General features: G+C 33.0%; 1 protein-coding gene across 1 annotated transcript; it reads left to right on the top strand.

The window, feature by feature from the left end:
- The first annotated feature begins 13,793 nt into the window (after positions 1 to 13,793).
- LOC120187484 (CDP-diacylglycerol--glycerol-3-phosphate 3-phosphatidyltransferase 2-like) lies at positions 13,794 to 16,893 on the top strand. Its single transcript, XM_039191192.1, has 7 exons — positions 13,794 to 14,235; positions 15,089 to 15,186; positions 15,785 to 15,835; positions 16,137 to 16,250; positions 16,329 to 16,385; positions 16,494 to 16,579; positions 16,687 to 16,893. Exons 1-7 carry the CDS (start codon positions 13,794 to 13,796, stop codon positions 16,805 to 16,807), a joined length of 969 nt encoding a protein of 322 aa, XP_039047123.1. The 3' UTR covers positions 16,808 to 16,893.
- The last annotated feature ends 3,774 nt before the right edge of the window (positions 16,894 to 20,667 follow it).

Genomic DNA, 20,667 nt, shown 5'->3' with positions numbered 1-20,667 from the left:
GAGAGGTGACTCCTCATTATGTGAAACCTTGGGAACCTCCGTATCCAAATTGGTATGATAACAATGTTCGTTGTGAATATCATGCCAGAATTCAAGGACATTCCATTAAGAACTGTATCACCTTCAAGCATTGAGTTCAACGTCTTTTAAATCGTGGAATCTTAGAGTTTGAGATAAAAGATTGACCTAGTTTGGTAACTGATTATCCTGTTAGATTGATACCAAAAGTGTTCAATGGTAAGAGTATCAGTGGGGGTATCCAGAAGAAAGAAGATTTGCTAAAGTATGAAGCGCAAATTCGTCATCTGAGGAATGAAAATGATAAACTGAGTGCATAGATGGAAACCATGCATAATAGTTTTCAAAGGATCAATTCCTTTTAAAATTCTAATATAGGAAATACCCCAGAAGAATGGACAACAAGGGTCATTAAATTGAAAAATGATGCTGGATATTGGAAGAAGAATGGGAAGATGCATAAGGGTCGAGCCAAGAAGTTTTCTTATGATTTACGGATTGTAGAAGAAGGGTGTAATACAGCCATCATCAACTTGGGAAAATGTCAAGCCAAAAATCAAATGTTGAATGTAGTTATAGCCAATATAGAAGCCACATATCAATGACATAAACGTGAGAGTGATGTTGAATTAGAAACCACTAGGGTCAAGAACAATACGTTGATGAAGTTTGTAGATGATTATGGAGATCTTGTACAAGGACTTCTTTACCAAAAAGATTCTCTTGCAAGAGAGAATAAACAATATTGTCTACAACTCCTAGAACTAATACAAAAGATGCAGGAAAAAGACGATGTCATAAAGGAAGTTGTTGTTCAGAAAAATAATGTGGCTCATAAACTGGCTGATTTAGTTGGATTTACAAGGGAATTAAAGTAGATTGACAACTCAACACTTGAGTATGAGTGGAAACTAACTTGGCTTTTAAGAGAAATAGAGAAATTAGGAGTGAAAGCTATCCCTTGTATGTAAAATTTGTTTGATATACCAAAACTTTTTGTGTTCAAAGGAAGTTGTTTTAAGATGATCACTCGTGAATAACACCTTTTGAATACATGCATTGTACATGTTGCATTCATATTTCTGCATTTTTACATTTGCATTTTTTGCATCTTTACATTTACCTCTATACATCATACATTGCATAGTATAATAACATATGTCAATCATGAAAACGTGAGAGTAATTTGAGAAGAATATTATGACATAAGCTTTGAAAGCAAATTAAAGTCACCTGGGGCATGTTTCTAAAAAGATCGAAAGCAATGAATGAAATATTAGCACGTGTCGGTAGAATCGAGAGAATCAATGAACAACTCGTAAAGACTCAATAGGAAATGTTTGATGAAGCAAGAAAGTTCCAAGTTGAGTCGAAGGAACAGATGTTTAAGCTGATGACTATGATGGTTATAATGATATATGAGGAGAAAACATTAAAGGACCCAATTGTGTAAGAAAAAATGAAAACTTTGGGTGATAATCTGAATGTTAGTGGTACAACCAGTGCAAAAATAAATGACCAAGAACCTGTTGGGGAGTGTGGTAATCCAATTCAACTCCAAAAATTGGGTATACTTCTAGAAAATGTTACAGAGATCATGCTTGAAAAATAAAAACTGGAAAGTGAAACTTCTAACACGAAAGTTGAGCCTGAATCAAAGAAAAAAAAGAATAGAAGAGGTTTAAGTGCCATTGAAGAAGGTTAAACATCTCAATGATCAGTCACAAGGTCTTCAGTATGGTCATGGTAATGGGAAAATGAGGTCAAAAGAGCTTCTACCCAATTTTCCTTTATTTTAATACAACAAGTTATATTCCAAGTTACTCCAAGCCCAGCTGATTGCTCCACGTCTGGCTCAGTCTCTACTGTCTCCTTATCCTAGTTGGTATAATGAAAAAGTTTCTTGTGAATATCACGTCGGAGCTCGAGGACACTCCATTGAGAAGTACAGTAACTTCAAACGACAAGTCTAAGATCTTTTGGCTCATGGATTTATAGAGATGGATGATAACAATCAATATGTTTCAGTCAAAAAATTGGAAGTTAACCCCCAAAATATAGTTGATGGGGTCAAAACAAGTAAAGTACATATAGAAGAAGGCGTAAAAAGGGAAAAGAGCAAAATCAAGGAAAACAAGGTATTTAAGGCTGAGATAAAAGGGATCAAATCTCAATACCTCTATAACGTTAAATGATGAAATAAGGTAAATGAGAGGTAATTCGAGATTGGCCACAAAAGATGTCTTAAAAAAATACAAACCTTAAGTTTTTTCAAGTGCCCATTTCTGACTTGCTATCCCCTTTAATTAAGAGTTAATACCTCACCACGAGGCCTTTAAGAGTGAAAACTAGCCCCTCTACTTGTGACTATGACCCAAATAGTGCTTGTGATTTTTATCTAGGGGCATTGGGTCATCCCACTGACAAGTTCATACCATTGATGGAAGAAATTGAAAAGCTCATTGACAAGAGAGTATTGACACAAGAAATTATCAAGAGAAGGGGAGAAAATAAGGACAAAGTCCCTATTCTGATTACACACCCAACATACTAGAAGTAATGGGACATTCTAGATAAACAAATGGAGGTGGTTATCTACCACTGTTATACCTTGCATTTATAGTGTCTTGTTTGAATCTGTTTTTTATCATTTCTCAGCTTTTTGTAAGGTTATATAAATAAATTTGTGTTCCTTTAAAGATGATGAGCATTGAATCAAATTTGCAATCTTGCAGTTCTTTGAATATCAAATGAATTAAAAACTCTTTAAGTGATTAGAGTTATAAATCTTCGACAAAGTGACAAGGTTGAAAACTGATAAATTAAGGACCCTTCACGTTACCCCTAGAAAATACACTCAAGCAACATACCCTTCTCTTATAAATATAACCTTATCCTCTCGCAAGGAAACAAACAAAAGGTTTGGTATTTAGATATGCATAAGAGCGAACAACATGGGGCATCTCTTGCGTATGATATTGCAAAACCAACTATACTACTCTTTTGTTGAGGACGTTCAATGATGATCATGATTTTTACAGATGGAATAGTTGAGTAGGTGAATCTATTTTAGGTCAGATGCTTGGAAATTGAACTCTAAATATGAGATTTTTTTCAACAACACCTAGACTATAACATGTTCTTCTTAACAAGCTTAAGAAATTGAATCCATATACCCAAAATATTATATTATATGTATACAATAAAGCTTGAGCTATCCCTCTAGAGCAATTGGTTAAACTCCCCGTCTTTATGGATTAGATTCAGCTAGCCCGATAAAGGCGAATTACAATAAACCTGAATTCTACTAGCCTAACAATGACAAATTTATCAAATAAGGAGTTTCGGTAAAGATGGACTAAGGGAGTTAAGGAACACCAGTTATAGTTAATTTCACACAAGCACTCAGGAATTTCATTTTTAGACTGATAGTTCTGCACCGTCTTTGTTAGAGGGGTGTACAAAGCTTGAACAAATGGAAGATTTCAGAGAATCGAAATAGAAGTGTTCTAGAAAGTCTAGTAATTGAATATGATACTTGCGTTATTTTGTCTGCATCCGGTTAAAATACCAAGCCAAGAAAGTGGGGTATGAGGTAATGTTTACAAAGACCAAGAAAGAAATAACATCTTTGGTGACCAAAACCTTAGAAAATAGGAAATCCAACCCATCGGTTTTGACATTTATCGAAGAGTTATAACTTTGAAATTATTAAAAGAGTTGTTGATTCTTTTGATATTCTTTGAACTCATGTTTATTTATTTGATTCAATTGTGAGCATGAATTAAGGGTGATACTTTACAAAATTCTTTCATTCTTTGATTTCTAAAATAAAAGAAAGGAGAAAAAACATTTTCAAACAGGACAGTTTCAAATGAGAAAGGTCATTGAAGCAGGTGATGCCTATTCTACCTCTATGGGAGAAAAAGAATAAGCGATGCCAGAACATGAAGCACTTTACATTCTTGAAAGCAAGTGGTATGAGAGATCAGAAGGGCTGAAGGGTAGAACTTGTAACACTCCCTTATGACATTATCAGCAACCAGTCAAAAAGAATATGTCCGCCTTATTCAGAAAATGGCACATATCTCCGATCATATAAAAAAATGCTAGACATTTATGTTAGAAGAATTGATCGATTCTTAAGTGCCTGTGGCAACATGAAGAGAATCCCTCAAGCTAATTGAAAAACGTTGTTGTTTAGTGACACCAGGATGAGAACATTCAAGATTAAGATATTTGGGCATAAAGAATGCCACGAGTACCCACAATAGGGCATTACCAAAACCACACTTCAATGGGATCATAAGATTCAAATCAAACAGACATTGAGAGTGAGCCTTACAACTTGGAATGTTGGGGTATTTTTTAAGGCCCATATCATCCAGGAATATAAGATCATTGAATTGAGAAAATATTTCCAATAGAACAGTATGAAGAGTGAAAAATTGTGAAACAGTGACAATGTAACTTACCATATATGATCATTTTGTCCATCATACAGTTGCATTATTCTGGTGACTTCATATGCATTAATTCTGGTAAGCCAAAGCATCCCACTTGTATTCCTATGAAGATTTGTTCTTTGGTGTCTATGTAACACCATACAAAAGCTCTAAACACTATGCAAAGAGCTCATCTGGTTGAAAAATCTAAGCAGAAGCCACATGAAATGATGAATATGTTGTCGAATGTTTTACGAACAGTTAATTATGGTACTAAACTAATGTTGTAATCATGTGATTTCCATCTTTTCACTCAAGATGAAAGTTGTTTTCTACAATTCTAAGGTTAAAGGTAATGAAAAGTGAAGATTTCTTTATACAAAAGGGGCGCTGGAAATTTTTTTAACAATAAGAAACTAGTGGAGCTAACTAAGATTGAACGATGAGTTGTTGTTAAACCTCTCGACATGATGTGGTACAAATAGCCTTGTTTGAGATATGACTAGATGTGGAGACATGAAAGGAATTAGGATAGACCCTCCCTTTGATATGTTTCAAGAGTCAAATTTGAACATACGTTGTTTTCCCCAGAAAGTGGATCCTCCTTTCAAAGGCAAGAGCTTTATTAGATTTCTACACAAGTTCAGGTAAAGAAAGCCAATCTTATCAGGGGTAAGAATTTGCTAGGGGTAAGAAGAAATTGATACAACTTAGTACTTGCAAAAGTACACACTCGTGGAGAAGACTTAATCAGGAAAAGAATGGAGATTGCTTGTGCAACCATTTCCTTCATGGATCAAGAAAATATGCATTCATACATGATACACGAAATTTTCATTGCATCATACATCATTTCATACATACATTTTAATCCTTCTCATAATAATGTATATGTTTTGAGAAATATTTGTCTATCTTAAGATGTATTCTCTAGAAAATTCAATCGTAGCTTTCTCAGAACATATTTTCTAGGAAACTCAATCTTGTTTCCTAGAGTTAATCCTTGACTTCCTTATGAAGAAAAGTCAATATTTATTATCCTTGACTTCCTCGTAAAGAGAAGTTAGCCTTTAATTATCCTTGACTTCCTCGTAAAGAGAAGTTAACCTTTGTCAATACTTGACTTCCTCGTAAATAGAAGTCAATTTTTGTTATTCTTGACTTCCTCATGAAGAGAAGTCAATATTTGTAATGTTTGACTTCCTCGTCAAGAGAAGTCAATCTTTGTTATTTCTGACTCCCAAGTAGAGTCAATCTTTGACTTCCTCATTAAGAGAAATAAATCTTTGTTATTTATGACTCCTCAATAGAGTCAACCCTTGACTTCCTCGTGAAGAGAAGTCAACCGTTGTTATTTCTGACTCTCCAGTAGAGTCAACCCTTGACTTCTTCGTGAAGAGAAGTCAACCTTTGTTATTCTTGACTTCCTCATTAAGAGAAGTCAACCTGTGTTATTTCTGACTCCTCATTAGAGTCAACCCTTGACTTCCTCATGAAGAGAAGTCAATCTTTGTTATCCCTGACTCCCTAGTAGAGTCAATCATTGACTTTTTTTGTCAAGAGAAGTCAATATTTGTTATTTCTATCTCTCTAGTAGAGCAATCATTGACTTCTTTGTCAAGATAAGTCAATCTTTGTTATTTTTGACTCCCCAATAGAGTATATATTTGACTCCCTCATCAAGAGAAGTCAATAATTTTTATTATTGACTTCCTTGAGAAGAGAAGTCAGTCTTTCTTATTCCTGACTCACTCGCGAAGAGGAGTTAATCCTTGACTTCCTCGTGAAGAGAAGTCAACTTTTGTTATTCCTGACTCCCTCCTGAAGAGGAGTCAATCATTGACTTCCTCATTAAGAGAATTCAATCTTTCCAATTTAATATTCATAAAAAACAATTAAGCAAATTAGGTTAAATTTAGTATTCACTAAAGAGCAGTGAAACAAATCAAGATCAAGTCTACGGAAGAGTAGTGGAACAAATTCTTCTTATTTCAAATTTAGCCTTCACGGAAGAGTAGTGAAGCAAATCAAGATCGAGTCTAATCTCCACATAAGAGTAGTGGAACAAATTCTTCTTATTTCAAATTTAGCCTTCACGAAAGAGTAGTGAAGCAAATCAAGATCGAGTCTGATCTCTAAGGAAGAGTAGTGTAACATATTCTTCTTGTTTCAAATTTAGCCTTCACGGAAGATTAGTGAAGCAAATTAAGATCGAGTCTGATCTCCACTAAAGAGTAGTGGAACATATTCTTCTTATTTCAAATTTAGCCCTCACAGAAGAGTAGTGAAGCAAATCAATCTCAAGTCTGATCTCCCCTGAATAAATAGTGAAGAAGGCACGTATTTCCAAAATTAATCTGACTACCCGAAAAAGAGGCACAGATCAAGTCTGATCTCCCCTGAATGAATAGTGGAGTAGACACATCTTCCAAAGTTGATATGACTACTACAAAAAAGAGGCACAAATCAAGTATGATATTCCCTAAAAGAAGAGTGGAGTAGATTCATCTTCGCTTGGATCTTATTTCCCTGAAACAAGAGTGGAGCAGATCCGTTTTACAAAGATTTCTCGAGTCTTATCTCCCTGAAAGAATAGTGGAGCAGATTCGTCTTCCCTTGGATCTTATCTCCCTGGAAGAAGAGTGGAGCAGATCCATTTTCCAAAATTGATCTGACTATCCAAAAAAGAGGAATATATAAAATCCAATCTAACCTAAAATAGTAGTGGAGCAGATTCCCCAAAAAGTTGACTGGACGAAAACTCCTTGTATTTTTGTCTTTTCCCTATTCTTGTTGACACAAAAATGAGCAAAGAGAGGAAGCTGCAGAAATCATTTTCATCCATATATTTATTTATTTATTATTAAATAATAATTTTATTACATGCCCAATTAAAAAAAACCCAGAAGCCCAATACACCCAAACCGGAGGCCCTATAGGAACCAACCCGAAGCCTAGCTGAAGCAGGCCCGAGTCAACCCAGTAGGCCCGAATGCATCTGGGGTTTCTGCTCATCTTCTCCAGCCGCCGTAACTATCAACCGTAGAATCTAGACCCATCCAACGGTCCAGATCACTCAACAGATAGGGTTTCTAACCCTAAGTTTCTTACAGTAGCAACCTCCAATGCCATCTCACTACCGCCACTGTCACTATCACTGCACCGACCTTATCTCTAAAAGATCAGCACTGCCCCTATATTTTCACCACCATAGCTGGTGACTCACGGGGGTTCCCTTGTCTTACTGGTCTGAAGGGAGGGCCAAAAGTTCTTATATAAGGAACCCCTTCATCTACAAAAAGAGGACAACAACCAGCAAACAAAGAGCAACCAAAAAAATGCAACAACAACAAGATAGAGAAAAACAGTGAGAGAAACAAAAAAATAGTAGCCATTCAAAACCAACAATAAGAGACAAATAAAGAAACATAAGAGAAGAGATTCACCTTGATTTCATCGGAGTCCCCGAATCATCGTCTGTTCGAAGGTAAACGTTTAGATCTACGATATTTGGGGAAGATTTAGGTTAAGTGGTATTGGGATTCGGCCTTAGGGAAGCCTGAGGAACAATTTGGGGTGTTTTTTATGTCTCCAACCACCATCGGTGATGGTGGAGAACACCGACTTTAGGGGTTATAGAGAGAACCGAGAGTTTCTATCTCTTAGAGAGTAACAGAAATGAAAATGAAAGGGGTTAAGCCTTATGGGTCGATTTAATGGGTATAAATACCCCTCCTCGAATGACGTCAATTTGAGGAGGGGGATTCTACGTATTTAACATATGGGTAAACCCCACCCACAGTCCCTATAATTTGTAATCTTTATGATTTAGTCACTAAAATCAATCTCTGTGTATTTTAATTTGTATTTCATATTTTATTTTTTTTGTTTTAGTCATTAATCGCGTTTATATATATATATATATTGTAAAATATCAGATTAAGTCTTTTAATATTAATAATTTATATTTTAATCCCAAATAGTTATTTATGGTTAAATTATCAGTCCAATAAATTGATTATGTGACGTTTCTGTTTAAGGCTATTACATTTTGTTTACTTTGTATTTTAGTCCCCGAATTTTAATATTTTTAATATTCAAATAATATTTTGGTTTATTTACAATTATAGTACCTAATATATTAAGTATTTACTATTATTTCCTTGATCTTTAGTAGTTTGATAATTTAATCTCTAAAATTGTTATATTTATTATTTTAATCCTTTATTTACATATTATCACTTATTATGATCAAAAGCATTTTGGTTATTTTACCCATTTGAGGGTATCTCAATCTTCCTTTCAAGTTTAACAACATATCACTAATGTCTTACATCATTTATTAGAGTCTTATACTTTTAGAAGTATTTTTAGATCCTTATAAGGCACTATTCACACTTAGGGGTAATTTGGTAATTATAGCCCTATAAGGGCATTTTAGTATTTTTCTCACCTTTCCAAGCTACTTGCTCGATGTAACACCCATTTTCCGTATCCGAACCCGAATATGAGTTAGAGACATCACATTAACCATTTAAAATATTTCCTATTAGAAAAATCGGTAAAAGTTTGTTTCTTTAATATCATCAAATTTAATATCAATCATTGAAAATATTTGATAGCATAAAACTAACATATGATATTTTAATATCTAAATCAAATCAATTTAAGTCACCAAGATGACAATTCAATACTGTTTCATATAAAGAGTGAACTGTAGAAAAAATTATTCTGATAGCATTTAAAATATAATTTAGTGTAATACTATTCATGCAAACTACTAATTATACCTAATAGTATCCATATTAAGTCAGTATAATTATATTCTACAAATCGATTTATAACTATCATATCAGAGCAAACATAACACACACATAATATACATGCCAACTAGTAAAGTCAAAAACATCATAAAATGTTTACTAATATTGGGAAGTAGATCCGATCCTCAAAAAATGATGGCAATTATGCTCCTTACTATGCTCACTATTCTTTTCCCTTACCTATGTGTGAAACAATCACACGCTAAGTAAACACTTAGTGAGGAATTATAAATAAATAATAAAACATATCAATAATGAAAATATCATATAAATCATTATACAAAAAAATGTTGTAATATAATATAAGAACATATAAACAGACTTAAAAAAGTCTTTCTTTCATCAGAAAACTGTAAAATATCAGTTATCATAGAAACATATAATCTTATATCAGATTATTCAATGAAGGTTTTACTTTCAATGAACCAACCAACCTGCACTTTTCAATCTATTTTAAACCACAGCATGAAGTATAATAAATCATAATGCAAGGTACATGAGTCAAACAAGCATGCACAATATGTAGTCGTAACTATTAGAAATAAATTGGACTCTTGGTGCCAGACAAAAATATAGGTATTGTAGAACACATCATAACTATACTAAAATCAAAATAAAAAAATGGTAGTTCGTAACTTCAAAACATCATAAATTCATAATGCATATAGAATGCCAGACATATGTACACGAATATACTAATACATAATCTATGATCACTCCACCTCATGGCATACCTATCTTACCAATAACTCCCAAGGCATATACAATGGGCCTTATATTAAAATCAAGTATCTTTCATTTATCAAAAGCATCCAAAGATACTATTATATAAAATTTATCATAAGCCAGTACATTGGGCAGTTCATACACGAAACTATTCAAAAACCATTTGATAAAACAATATAAAATATATCAAAATATGATTCATAACCTTTCTTTTCAAATCATTCAAGGTTGACTCCTCGTAAGCCTTCCTCATATCATATATATAACATAAGTAAGAATGCACTCACCTTAAATGCCTCACTATCAAACCTTTAGTGTCAATATCCTTTACTCTCATACTTTTTCCTTTGCTTTTATAACTTGCTTCAATCGTATTTTTTTATCACAATCTATACAAGAGTTGTTTACACAAATACATTTTAAAATATATGTTAGTATCATACTAACATATGTGCATTCTAATAATAAAATTCATAAAAGTTCTTTCGATACTAAACCCATTTCACAACATTAATACTAACCATAACACTTTAAAATACAACTTCAATCCTCCTAATATTCATATCAACCAGTAGCTCAAATACTCATTTCATTTTCCATAATCTAACCATTAAAATTAATTCTTTTAGAATTCATCCCAACATTTTCAATTTATTAAAAATGATCCATTGCAATTTAACTTCAAATTCAAGCATCAAATGATATAATCAAATACCCCAACAATCAATTTAAGCTTAGTATGTCAACTTTTACATAGTCGCCATTTAAATCCCATAATTTCCATCATTTGTGATTTGGTCCCTATAATTATAAAAACTTCCAAATCGGTCCAATCAATATTATAAAACATGTAGAATCATTTATTCATTAACTTTAAACATAGGGAATTTTTAAAATATTTCCCCCTATTTTCCTAATGATTGAATACTTTAGGGTACCTTAGGCTTGGTTTTCAACTTGATTCAAGCATGTTCAAGCTCTAAACATCAATTCCATGCAATCTCAATCAAATCCATATCAATTTCAATTCATATCCAATCTTTCCATAAAACCCTAATTAACCAAACTTTGATTTAATCATTTCTAATTTTTTTCAATTATCATATAAGCATGGAAATGATTTTACAACATCAATAACATCATAATCCATCCTCAATTAATCAAAATCCAATCTCCTATTCATTCACCCTATTCATAAAACTAAGAATTTAAGCATGAAAAGCATGAACAAATTACACCAAATGATTGAGAATTTTATGCAGATTAATTTCCTATTTCATGCTTTCATCCAAAAACCAAAGGAAATTTGCTTGAAAATGAAAAAAAAAATATTACATAGGTATGGTGTTCACAACAATGGGGATAAAAAAAGAAGTCTTGCACTTTCTCTTAAAATATCTTAATACACTTGTTAAATAACTCATTAAATGAATTAAAAATTCATTTAATAAGAAATTACCATTTTACCATTATAAATCATGATAATTACCATGTTATATCATGATATAATCATCCTTACATCACCAAGTCAAATATGAACAAACATATTCATCTTTTCCAACTTTTTCCTTGTACGTTTTCAAAAATGACAATCTTGCTATTTTAATCCAATGGTCCCAATTTAACATGGAAAAATCATCTTAAATCCAATGGTCCTTGTTAAATTTCACCAGTTTAAAATATGGAAATGAAATTATTAAATTTTTACTATCATCCTTTAAAATTTAATGAATTTTCAATTTGATATGCTTATTCGAATATTTTACCAAACTTTATCGCTTTATAAATTTTAGTACAAATTCCATATCAAAAATTTGAAACGAAAATATAATTCTTGGGGTGAACTATCCATTTACGAGGCCGAAATACATAACTTTTGAAAATTACACTTTGGTCCTTGAACTTTTTCAAAATTTATACTTCAAACACTAAACTTTTAAAAATTACATTTTGGTCTTAGTTAAAATTTGGGATATTACACTAGTCTCAATTGTTATTGAACTCCTCACTCTTAAGTTTATTCAACATCTTGAAGTTTACTAAACAATCAACATTGATGGAATCGATATATTTATATAGATATCGATACAAAAAATAGCCCCGAAAGGCCCCTAAAATACCCTTAGTATCAATATCATACATATAGTATCTATACTCTTTCAGATAATACCGATACTACCTTGGTTATAGGTACAACAATCAGTTTTGAAATGACCCAAAACTCACCCTTTGTATTTTTTAAAGGATTAATATCGATACTCCCCTCTTCAATATTGATACACCCTTATAAAATAACCTAATTTCACCTAGAATATGAACAATATCGATATTTTTCATATAATATCAATATTACAACCCATAAATACATTATCTCACATGAAAAACACCCCAAACACTTGTTTTAAGGCCGAAGTTGATTATTAAAGCTTATGAAAGCCATTAGGGAACATCATACATCATTTTTACGCCAAATTGACATCCAAAACGTCCAACACAATTATCAAGCACCCAAAACCTTAAGATGCTTCACCACCTTATACAAGCCAGAAAACTCATGTAAATGTCATACAAGTAATAAAGAAGAGTTATAGTGTATTACCCCAGCTCCTAGCAACCCAATACCTTTCTAGCTTACCCAATAACCAATTTTTCCTTGACTTTACTTTTTGAGGGGAGTTTCATGCACCACTTTTCCTCCAACCAAAAGTCAAAAATTGATTCCAACATGAAAAGCAAGGATATTAGTTGTTAAATAATAACTAAAAAAACAAGAAAAACAGATATAAACATTTAAAGAAGCTCTCATAGTTTAAATCCTCCTTAAAACCTTCATGAAGCTCCAAACTACCATTGGAGTAGATGGTGATTCTTTCATGAAGCTTAAGAACTCAAGTTTTTGAATCTTACCTCTAAATTTTCGGATGGATGAAGAAGATTAAGGAAAGAGAAACCCTTCTCTAGCCATTGCTTGGAAGAAGAAAATATGAGAAGTAGAGTGAGAGAGGAAAAGAAGAAGCCAGCATGACACAAAAAAAAGTCCCTTGCCAAAAATTCAAAGACCCACATGAAAATCAGCTAGAAATTTCCCAAATCAATCATGACTTTATTCAATGGTAAAATTACACTCTAGGTTCCTCTCCTTTAACCACAAGCTTAAAAAATTCCCTTTTATCTCCAATAAGGCAAATTTCTTACCCAATTGATCCCAAATTCGAATAAGTAAACCTTAATGCTATAATAAATCTATTAAATAGATTCGTGAATCAACACGAAACTACTAGCCCAATATTCAGGGTGTTACAATCTCACAACCATATATTTTATCATTAGTTACAATAAGTTGTATATAAGATATTACAATTCAATGCCGAGTTTAATTCCCCTATTGCCTAATTTCTTCATTTAATTTTTATTATCTAGTCAGGTAGTCACACATTTAATCATCTAATTAGATATTAAATTTATTGATTTGAATTAAAATTATGAGTAAATTAATAATTAAATATTAAAGACTATATGTGTAATTAAAAAAATCTTTTAGCAACTACCTCATCTAATCTGTTAAATATTAACAACGAGTGGCTTGATTGACAACACATAAATAATTAAATAACCTGATTGAAAAAAATAAAAAGATTAATGATCAAATGAAAAAGAATAATAGTTAAGTGGTCATGTATATAATTTACCCATTCATTTTATTGTCTTTTCCGTGAAGGTGTGAAGCTCCTAAAAAACCTCCATAAATAACCAAAACTCAAATATTAATAAAAACCCCAAAATGTCAGGTATTAAATTGAGCCTGTCAGCTTCGGTCTACGTCAAGCCCGCCTATTGTGTCCGAACAATAACAGCCGGCGCTGTCCGGCCCCCACCACCACTCCACCTATCATGGCGGACGACTGCCCCTTTCTCAACCTCGGCCCTAATCAGTAATTCCCGGTCTCCCAAGAAAAATCTACTTCCGTTCATTAGATTTCCCTTTCTCACCCGTTTCTCTTCCTCCGCAATCAATAAGGGAGCTTTACACGGGTCGGCTTCCGGATCTGACCTCATCCTTATGGACATGAATCCGGATTCCAAAACGTTGCCGTTGATAGAAACTCAACAAAACAAGCACAACCCTAATTTGCCTTCCTCTGACAAATCTTCTTCCAAAATTTTAACGTTGCCTACTGTGTTAACCCTCGGTCGCGTAGCTGCCGTGCCCCTCCTGATTTTCAGTTAAGTTTTTTATATGTTCTTAATCTTTTCCCCATTGAATTTATTTGATAGGGAGGTTTCAGTTTAATGTAATGCAATTAGGGTTTATTGTTGCCTCCATGATTTAGACATTTAATTATAATCTGTTTATAATATTAGGTGTTGTATACCTAAAAATTTAAAATTAGTATATATTATATATTTTCTATTGAAAATCTGTCAATCTCTTGTGTTCAACTTTAACATAAAATTTTGTTTTCGTCCTTTGCACGCGACGAAAAAATAACTGAAATATGAACAAAACACCAAGATGCCAATGTATAAAAACCTATAAAATAGGAATTATAATTCGCTAAGTCTATTTTATAGTTTTGGATGATAATTGATAAATAAAGTTTTTTTATGCCTATTTATGAAATAACATGTTCAATCATACTTTTTTGTTTATGCAGCCTGTTTTTTATTCGAAATTCATGTGTCGGCTTATGAAATATGCCAATGATTTTGAATTTTATTTGTAAACTTTGATGTTTCTCAGCTATCGTTTGATAATTTTTGAAACTATAATGTTTATTTGTTCTCAAAATTGCCTTGCCAGTGAATTGTGATCATTGCTGATAGGTTTGCAATATGATACTGTTTGCATAGTATGTAGAAACTTATGTATGATTAGATGTAGGAGTTTTTCTAACAAAGGCTTTTAAACCCTATTAACTATCAACTATTGTATTACTTTAAATTGTAACTTAAGTAACAATTTAGCTAAACCCTTGGATGTATGGATGGCATACTTTTAAACTTCAATGGCAATTGCTTACTATATTGTAATGTGAAAACTTCAATGAGACTAACTGAATGGTTTTCTTTCTTTAGCCTTTTATGCAGATAGTTGGTGGGGAAGGCCTGCTACAACTAGTATATTTGTTGCGGCTGCCATTACTGATTGGCTTGATGGGTACATTGCTCGGAAGGTATGACTGGGGTTGGCAATGGGTCGAAAATTTGCAATTTCCACAAAATCTGATTTTGAATATGCAAATCTGCTTTACAATCTGTTTGTTTATTACTAAATCTTAGTTTTACTATCCTAATCTGAATCAGGATTAATTACATTATCTGTTGGAAATCCAAATCCGCATTTAGTGAGTCCATTTTTTTTTTAAAAATAAAAATTTTAAAAAGTGAAGTGGATGATGGATACATATATTTAAAATTTTGAATCCAAATCTGTTATCCACAAAAGTAAAGCGGTTTTGGTAATGTATACTTGAACACCAATTGGTTATCCTCAAAACTAAAGCGGATTTGGATAATGGATATATAAGGATTATCTCATATTCGTTCAGAATACTATGTGGATAGAAATTAGAATATCTGAATATTATCTGAATCCACAAAAAGAAAGTCGGCTAAATGTACATATTCGAATCCACACTCTCTATTCCTATCGTTAGGTAATGCTTCAATGAACCCCTGTTTTAGAGATGATGGAACACTCACTTTTCCTCTTGTTTTGTATGATTTAGTTGCACTAGTTGATCGGAGTAAACTCTTTATTATGTCTCTCAGATGAGGTTACATTCCGTCTTTGGTGCATTTTTGGATCCAGTCGCAGACAAGGTCTGTTTTCTTTGTCTTTTGTATACAGAAATTTATGGATATCTTCTATACAGTCCAATTGCCAAGGTTGCTTTATTAACTTGTTTGAAGCGTTCCACTACGTGGCTCCGATTTTATTTTTCTTGAAATACTCATGTCCCATGCCTGATGCATTTTCGGACATGGGCATTGAGATATGACCCTTTAAAGACCATCCAAATACATGGAAAAAGCTTTAGGAGAAAATAATGAACATTTCAAAGTGGGGTCCAAGTAACATAGTTATCAAGTATTTTCTGACCCGAATGCCTGTTGAATGTAGCTTATGGTTGCTGCTACATTGGTTTTATTATGTTCGAGACCTGTCAATGTTGTCATATTTGGGCAAGTGCCATGGTTACTGATTGTTCCATCGATAGTCATTATCGGAAGAGAGGTAACATACACTTACCTTTTCTTTACCCAAACTAATTATTTCTAGCCATCTTACAAATAGCTGGAAACTTATTTGTAGATAACTATGTCGGCTGTCAGGGAATGGGCTGCTTCTAAGGATATTAAGCTTTTAGAGGTGCAGATTTTTCCCTTATAAATTAAAGCTGTCATATCTTTATTTTTCTCTTAAGTAAATGCGTGGAGGTCGGTTGTAATTTTCTTGACAAGTTCGATATATTATCAGGCTGTTGCGGTTAATAACCTGGGGAAGTGGAAAACTGCTACACAAATGACGGCACTAACCATCCTTCTAGCTACTCAGGATAGCAGGTTTATATGATTGCTTACTTGACCAACAGGATAAATGCCCAAACAATCCAGGTTGAATCATTCCTTTAGCATCTGACTAATTTTATCTTCATTTCAACCTTTTGCAGTTTCGCTGGATCTGGGATTTTAGTACCTTCAGGTGTGATTTTGCTTTATATTTCAGCTGGACTTTCAGTAATGTCATTAGCTGTGTATATGGGGAAGATACGACAAGTATTATTAAAGTAATTATCTTTACCATGTATATTGAAGGCCGGTTCTTTACTTGATCGAATCAAGGATAAAGCCCTTGCTTTTCGAAGTTTCTTTCGAATCAAACTGCTTAGATGAGGGTTGTATGAATATATATTTTTTGGCTGCCCGAAGGTTTCTAAGTTTTTATATTCTTTACATAAATTTTGACTGTAGATGTCAAAACTAGGCATGTTTCGATTTTGTTGACAATGTCGGGTTCTTAAAGTCGAGTCCGGACTGATATTTTGCTACTTTAACTAGAGATGAATTAACTCTTAGTGAACTTTTGTACTGTAAATGACAGTTATCAAGTTGCTGCTGAGTTCTTATATACGTAAGAGAATATTTGAAATAGATGGTATCATCTATGGCCAAGTTGAATGAGTTAATTCAGTTAACATTAAGAGATGATATTCAGTACGTTTTGATTTTGGAGTTGGAATCATAATGTCTATTCCGAGACTGCAATCATTTTTGTATTTACGAAAAGAAAAACAAATTGAATATCTTAGTATATGTATTTCTTAATGATGAATTGATTGTGCAATTGATGATAGAGTATTTTATAATCTTTTAGTGTATACTTACGGTTCAGGTTATATGTCTTCGATTGATATGGAGAGATTTTAAACACAAATAGTAAACAATTAGATTTCTTTAAAAATATGAATAGATGTTGGTAGGTGTGAGTAGAATTCAACCCAAAAAATTTAATTATTTGATTCGACTCAAATTTGACTAAAATTAATTTTAGGTTATTAATTTCGTAAACTCGACTAGATTTTTTTAAAATAATTAATGTTTTGGTTTTCAAATTTGAGTTGAATTTCTCGACAACTATTAAACCATATGTGACTACATGCAATGCGGATATTCGGGGTTGACGCTAGGATAAATGTAAGTTTTTTTTTATAAAAAAAAAGTGTTTATGTACAATGAACGATTGACATTGACCAAAATGATAGTCTATTTTGACGTTTAATTTTTTGATATTGTGGGTTGTCGCGTGTAAAGACTTTGCTTTGACTTATTTACAAAGATCGGTTATCAAACAAGGAAAGGGTTAGATGACATTTGGCCTCAGATTCTAGTTGTACTCTTTGTGGCGCCTCTATAGAATATCTATCGCATGTATTTCGGGATTGTGTGGTTGCTCGTTCGGCCTGGAATACGGTTGTGAAGACTGAGCACATGCTTTTTCACAAATAAACTCTGTTGAATGGACTGAGACCAACCTGCAATCCAAGTGTTATTTTCCTAATAATGATGATGATTTGGACTTTTTTTGGGTAATTTTATGGTGTTTATGGACTCGTCGCAATAAAATAATCTTGGAACCAGATGTTGTGCTTTTAGGGAGTGTTTTACAGGTTAGCATACGTATGCTTATGGAAGTTGTTCATGTGGCAACAAAGAGGAAGACTTGTTCTTTGGGTCAAGATACACATATTGACAGAACTTTTAAATGAGAATCCTTTCCGACTAGTTTGTTCAAATTAGATATGGATGACGCTCGACAACTGGAGTCTGGTTTGATAACTTGTGGTGGCGCTCTTCGAGATCATTTGGGTGAATAGGTTTTAGGCTTCTCTAAATCCATTAGTTGTTTTTCGATACTTGGCGCTGAATTGTGGGGTATTTACGAAGGATTGAAGATTGCATGGGACATGGACATGAAAGAGATTATAATTGAAATAGATAACAAGGAGGCAATTGTTGTTCTTCGTAAACAACTGAAGCTTCAGTGTGCCTTGATGATGTCTACACATACTGATGCCCTTATCAATAAAGATTAGAGAATTTTTCTTCAAATACGTGCCCCGTCAATATAATAGAGTGTCTGATGGTATATCAAGCTTGCATAGAACTTGCCATTTGGTCTCAGGATTTTCTAGGAACCACCTTGTAACACCCTAATCTGATTTAACTCGAAACCCAAAGGATTAGACTATTACACGGAAATGACTAACCATTTTTTTTGAAATCAATAACATTACAAAATAACCCATCAAATTAAAAGATAAGATAATCATACGTTTAAAACTTACATTTGCATAGCATACAAAATAAGAGCTCCGAATTTTATACTTCAAAATACAAGAGATACAAAATGGAGTTTACGACTCAAAATACAAAGGGTGTATGAAAATACATGCCTACTAAAATACTCGAGATGTACTCTGATACTTGACCAAGTTTAGAATATATGGTGTAGCGATGAAATCCTCGAACCAATACCTACAAACATGCACACGAAAACACATTCCGAACGTTGAGCTCATAAGCTCAGTGTCACACAAATAACATTACTATATGACATGCATTCAACAAATGAACATGGTACAAGTATAGTGATGAACAAGAAGGTACATCAAACACACAACACAAGTAAGCATCATGGTGTAAATCCGGGTCACGTAGCATCAACGTTTTACACTAATGGTTCCCGTTGCCAAGTACCCTGGGCGAGATCTGGGTCATGTAGCAACGACACCTTGTCGAGCTAGTCTACTCCTCTTGAGTACACGGGACATGTCCGAGTCAAGCAACATCAAAGTGACGTCCAAATCGCATATGAAGAATAATGAACACATTACTTTTAATGCTTTGAATAATGTGACATATGAGGATGACAATGCTGAGTATCATTCTATTGGCATTATTAATGTCTTTGTACAACAACAATTGGATGAATGCCACATCATCGATGTTGTTACCAGTAGTGCTGTGATAATAAAGGAATATAAGGAATAAGAGGAGATTGATGAGGTTGAAGTGAAGTATATGCAACATTTTGATTCATTAAATCTTCCTAATAGTCTTATCCAAGTTCTTCGTCCTTCTATTGAAGAGCCACCCACCATTGATTTAAAATCTCTTCCCAATCATTTGAAATATGAATTTCTTGGGGAAAACAAGACTCTACCTGTTATTGTTGTCACAAAGCTTGAAGCATTACATGAAGAAAAATTGCTTGATGTTCTGAGTCATCACAAAGATATTGCTGAAGGATCCAAACAAAAATTCTATAAAGAAACAAAGAAGGTTGAACCCTATTATGAAGAAGGTTGTCAAGAAAGAGGTCATCAAGTGGTTGGATGTTGGAATTATTTATCCGATTTTTTACAACAATTTGGTGAGCTTGGTTCAATGCGTGCAAAAGAATGGTAACATCAATGTTGTTTCCAATGAGAAGAATTGTAACACCCATCTCTCGTATACATTTCCGTACACGAGATACAAATGTCACATCACTTTTAAAACAATTCCTCATTTGAAAACCCATAAAATTTTTGTTTTTTGATTTATGAAAACATAACATTTTAATATAAAGCAAAACATTGATTGTAATCTGTTACAAAGTTCTACTTAATTAAAAATACAAAACATTTTTAATTCTTTGATTACATACCAAAAACGTTTTCCCAAAATAAACTAGATTGTCCTAGTGTCACTGATGAGTCAACTTTAATTGATGATCACTGCTGCTATAGCTGCACTCCTTACTTATTTAATCTCTTCTTTTACCTACGTGTGAAAATAACACACATTAAGCATATACTTAGTGAGACATAATATTATAAAGAACATTAAGGTATACATAAGTATATCATGGTTATTTGATTTCAAAGTAATTCGTCTCATCCATAAGGATTAGATAAGTCACTCTTATCAAACCCAAACTTATTTCATATTATCATCATAAACATATTTAGTATGTCCAACATACTTTTCTTTCTTTCATTTTTCTTTAGTAATTATTCATTAATTTTAGTATGCATCCGTTTATGCATTTTAGTTATGGCATCCTTTCAGGACTTAATGCATCCGTTGATGCATTTTAGTTATGGCAT

The sequence above is a fragment of the Hibiscus syriacus genome, unplaced genomic scaffold (genome assembly GCF_006381635.1).
Source record: "Hibiscus syriacus cultivar Baekdansim isolate YM2019G1 unplaced genomic scaffold, ASM638163v2 tig00113725_pilon, whole genome shotgun sequence".
In the NCBI taxonomy this organism is placed as follows: Eukaryota; Viridiplantae; Streptophyta; class Magnoliopsida; order Malvales; family Malvaceae; genus Hibiscus; species Hibiscus syriacus.
Note: the sequence above shows the minus strand (reverse complement) of the source record. Positions and strands in the feature narration are given on the sequence as shown.

Coding starts and splice junctions, on each gene's coding strand:
- LOC120187484 (XM_039191192.1), top strand. CDS start 13,794: ATGTCAGGTATTAAATTGAGCCTGTCAGCTTCGGTCTACGTCAAGCCC. Junction 16,251..16,328: donor TAGTCATTATCGGAAGAGAG/GTAACATACACT, acceptor ACTTATTTGTAG/ATAACTATGTCGGCTGTCAG. Junction 16,580..16,686: donor CTAGCTACTCAGGATAGCAG/GTTTATATGATT, acceptor AACCTTTTGCAG/TTTCGCTGGATCTGGGATTT.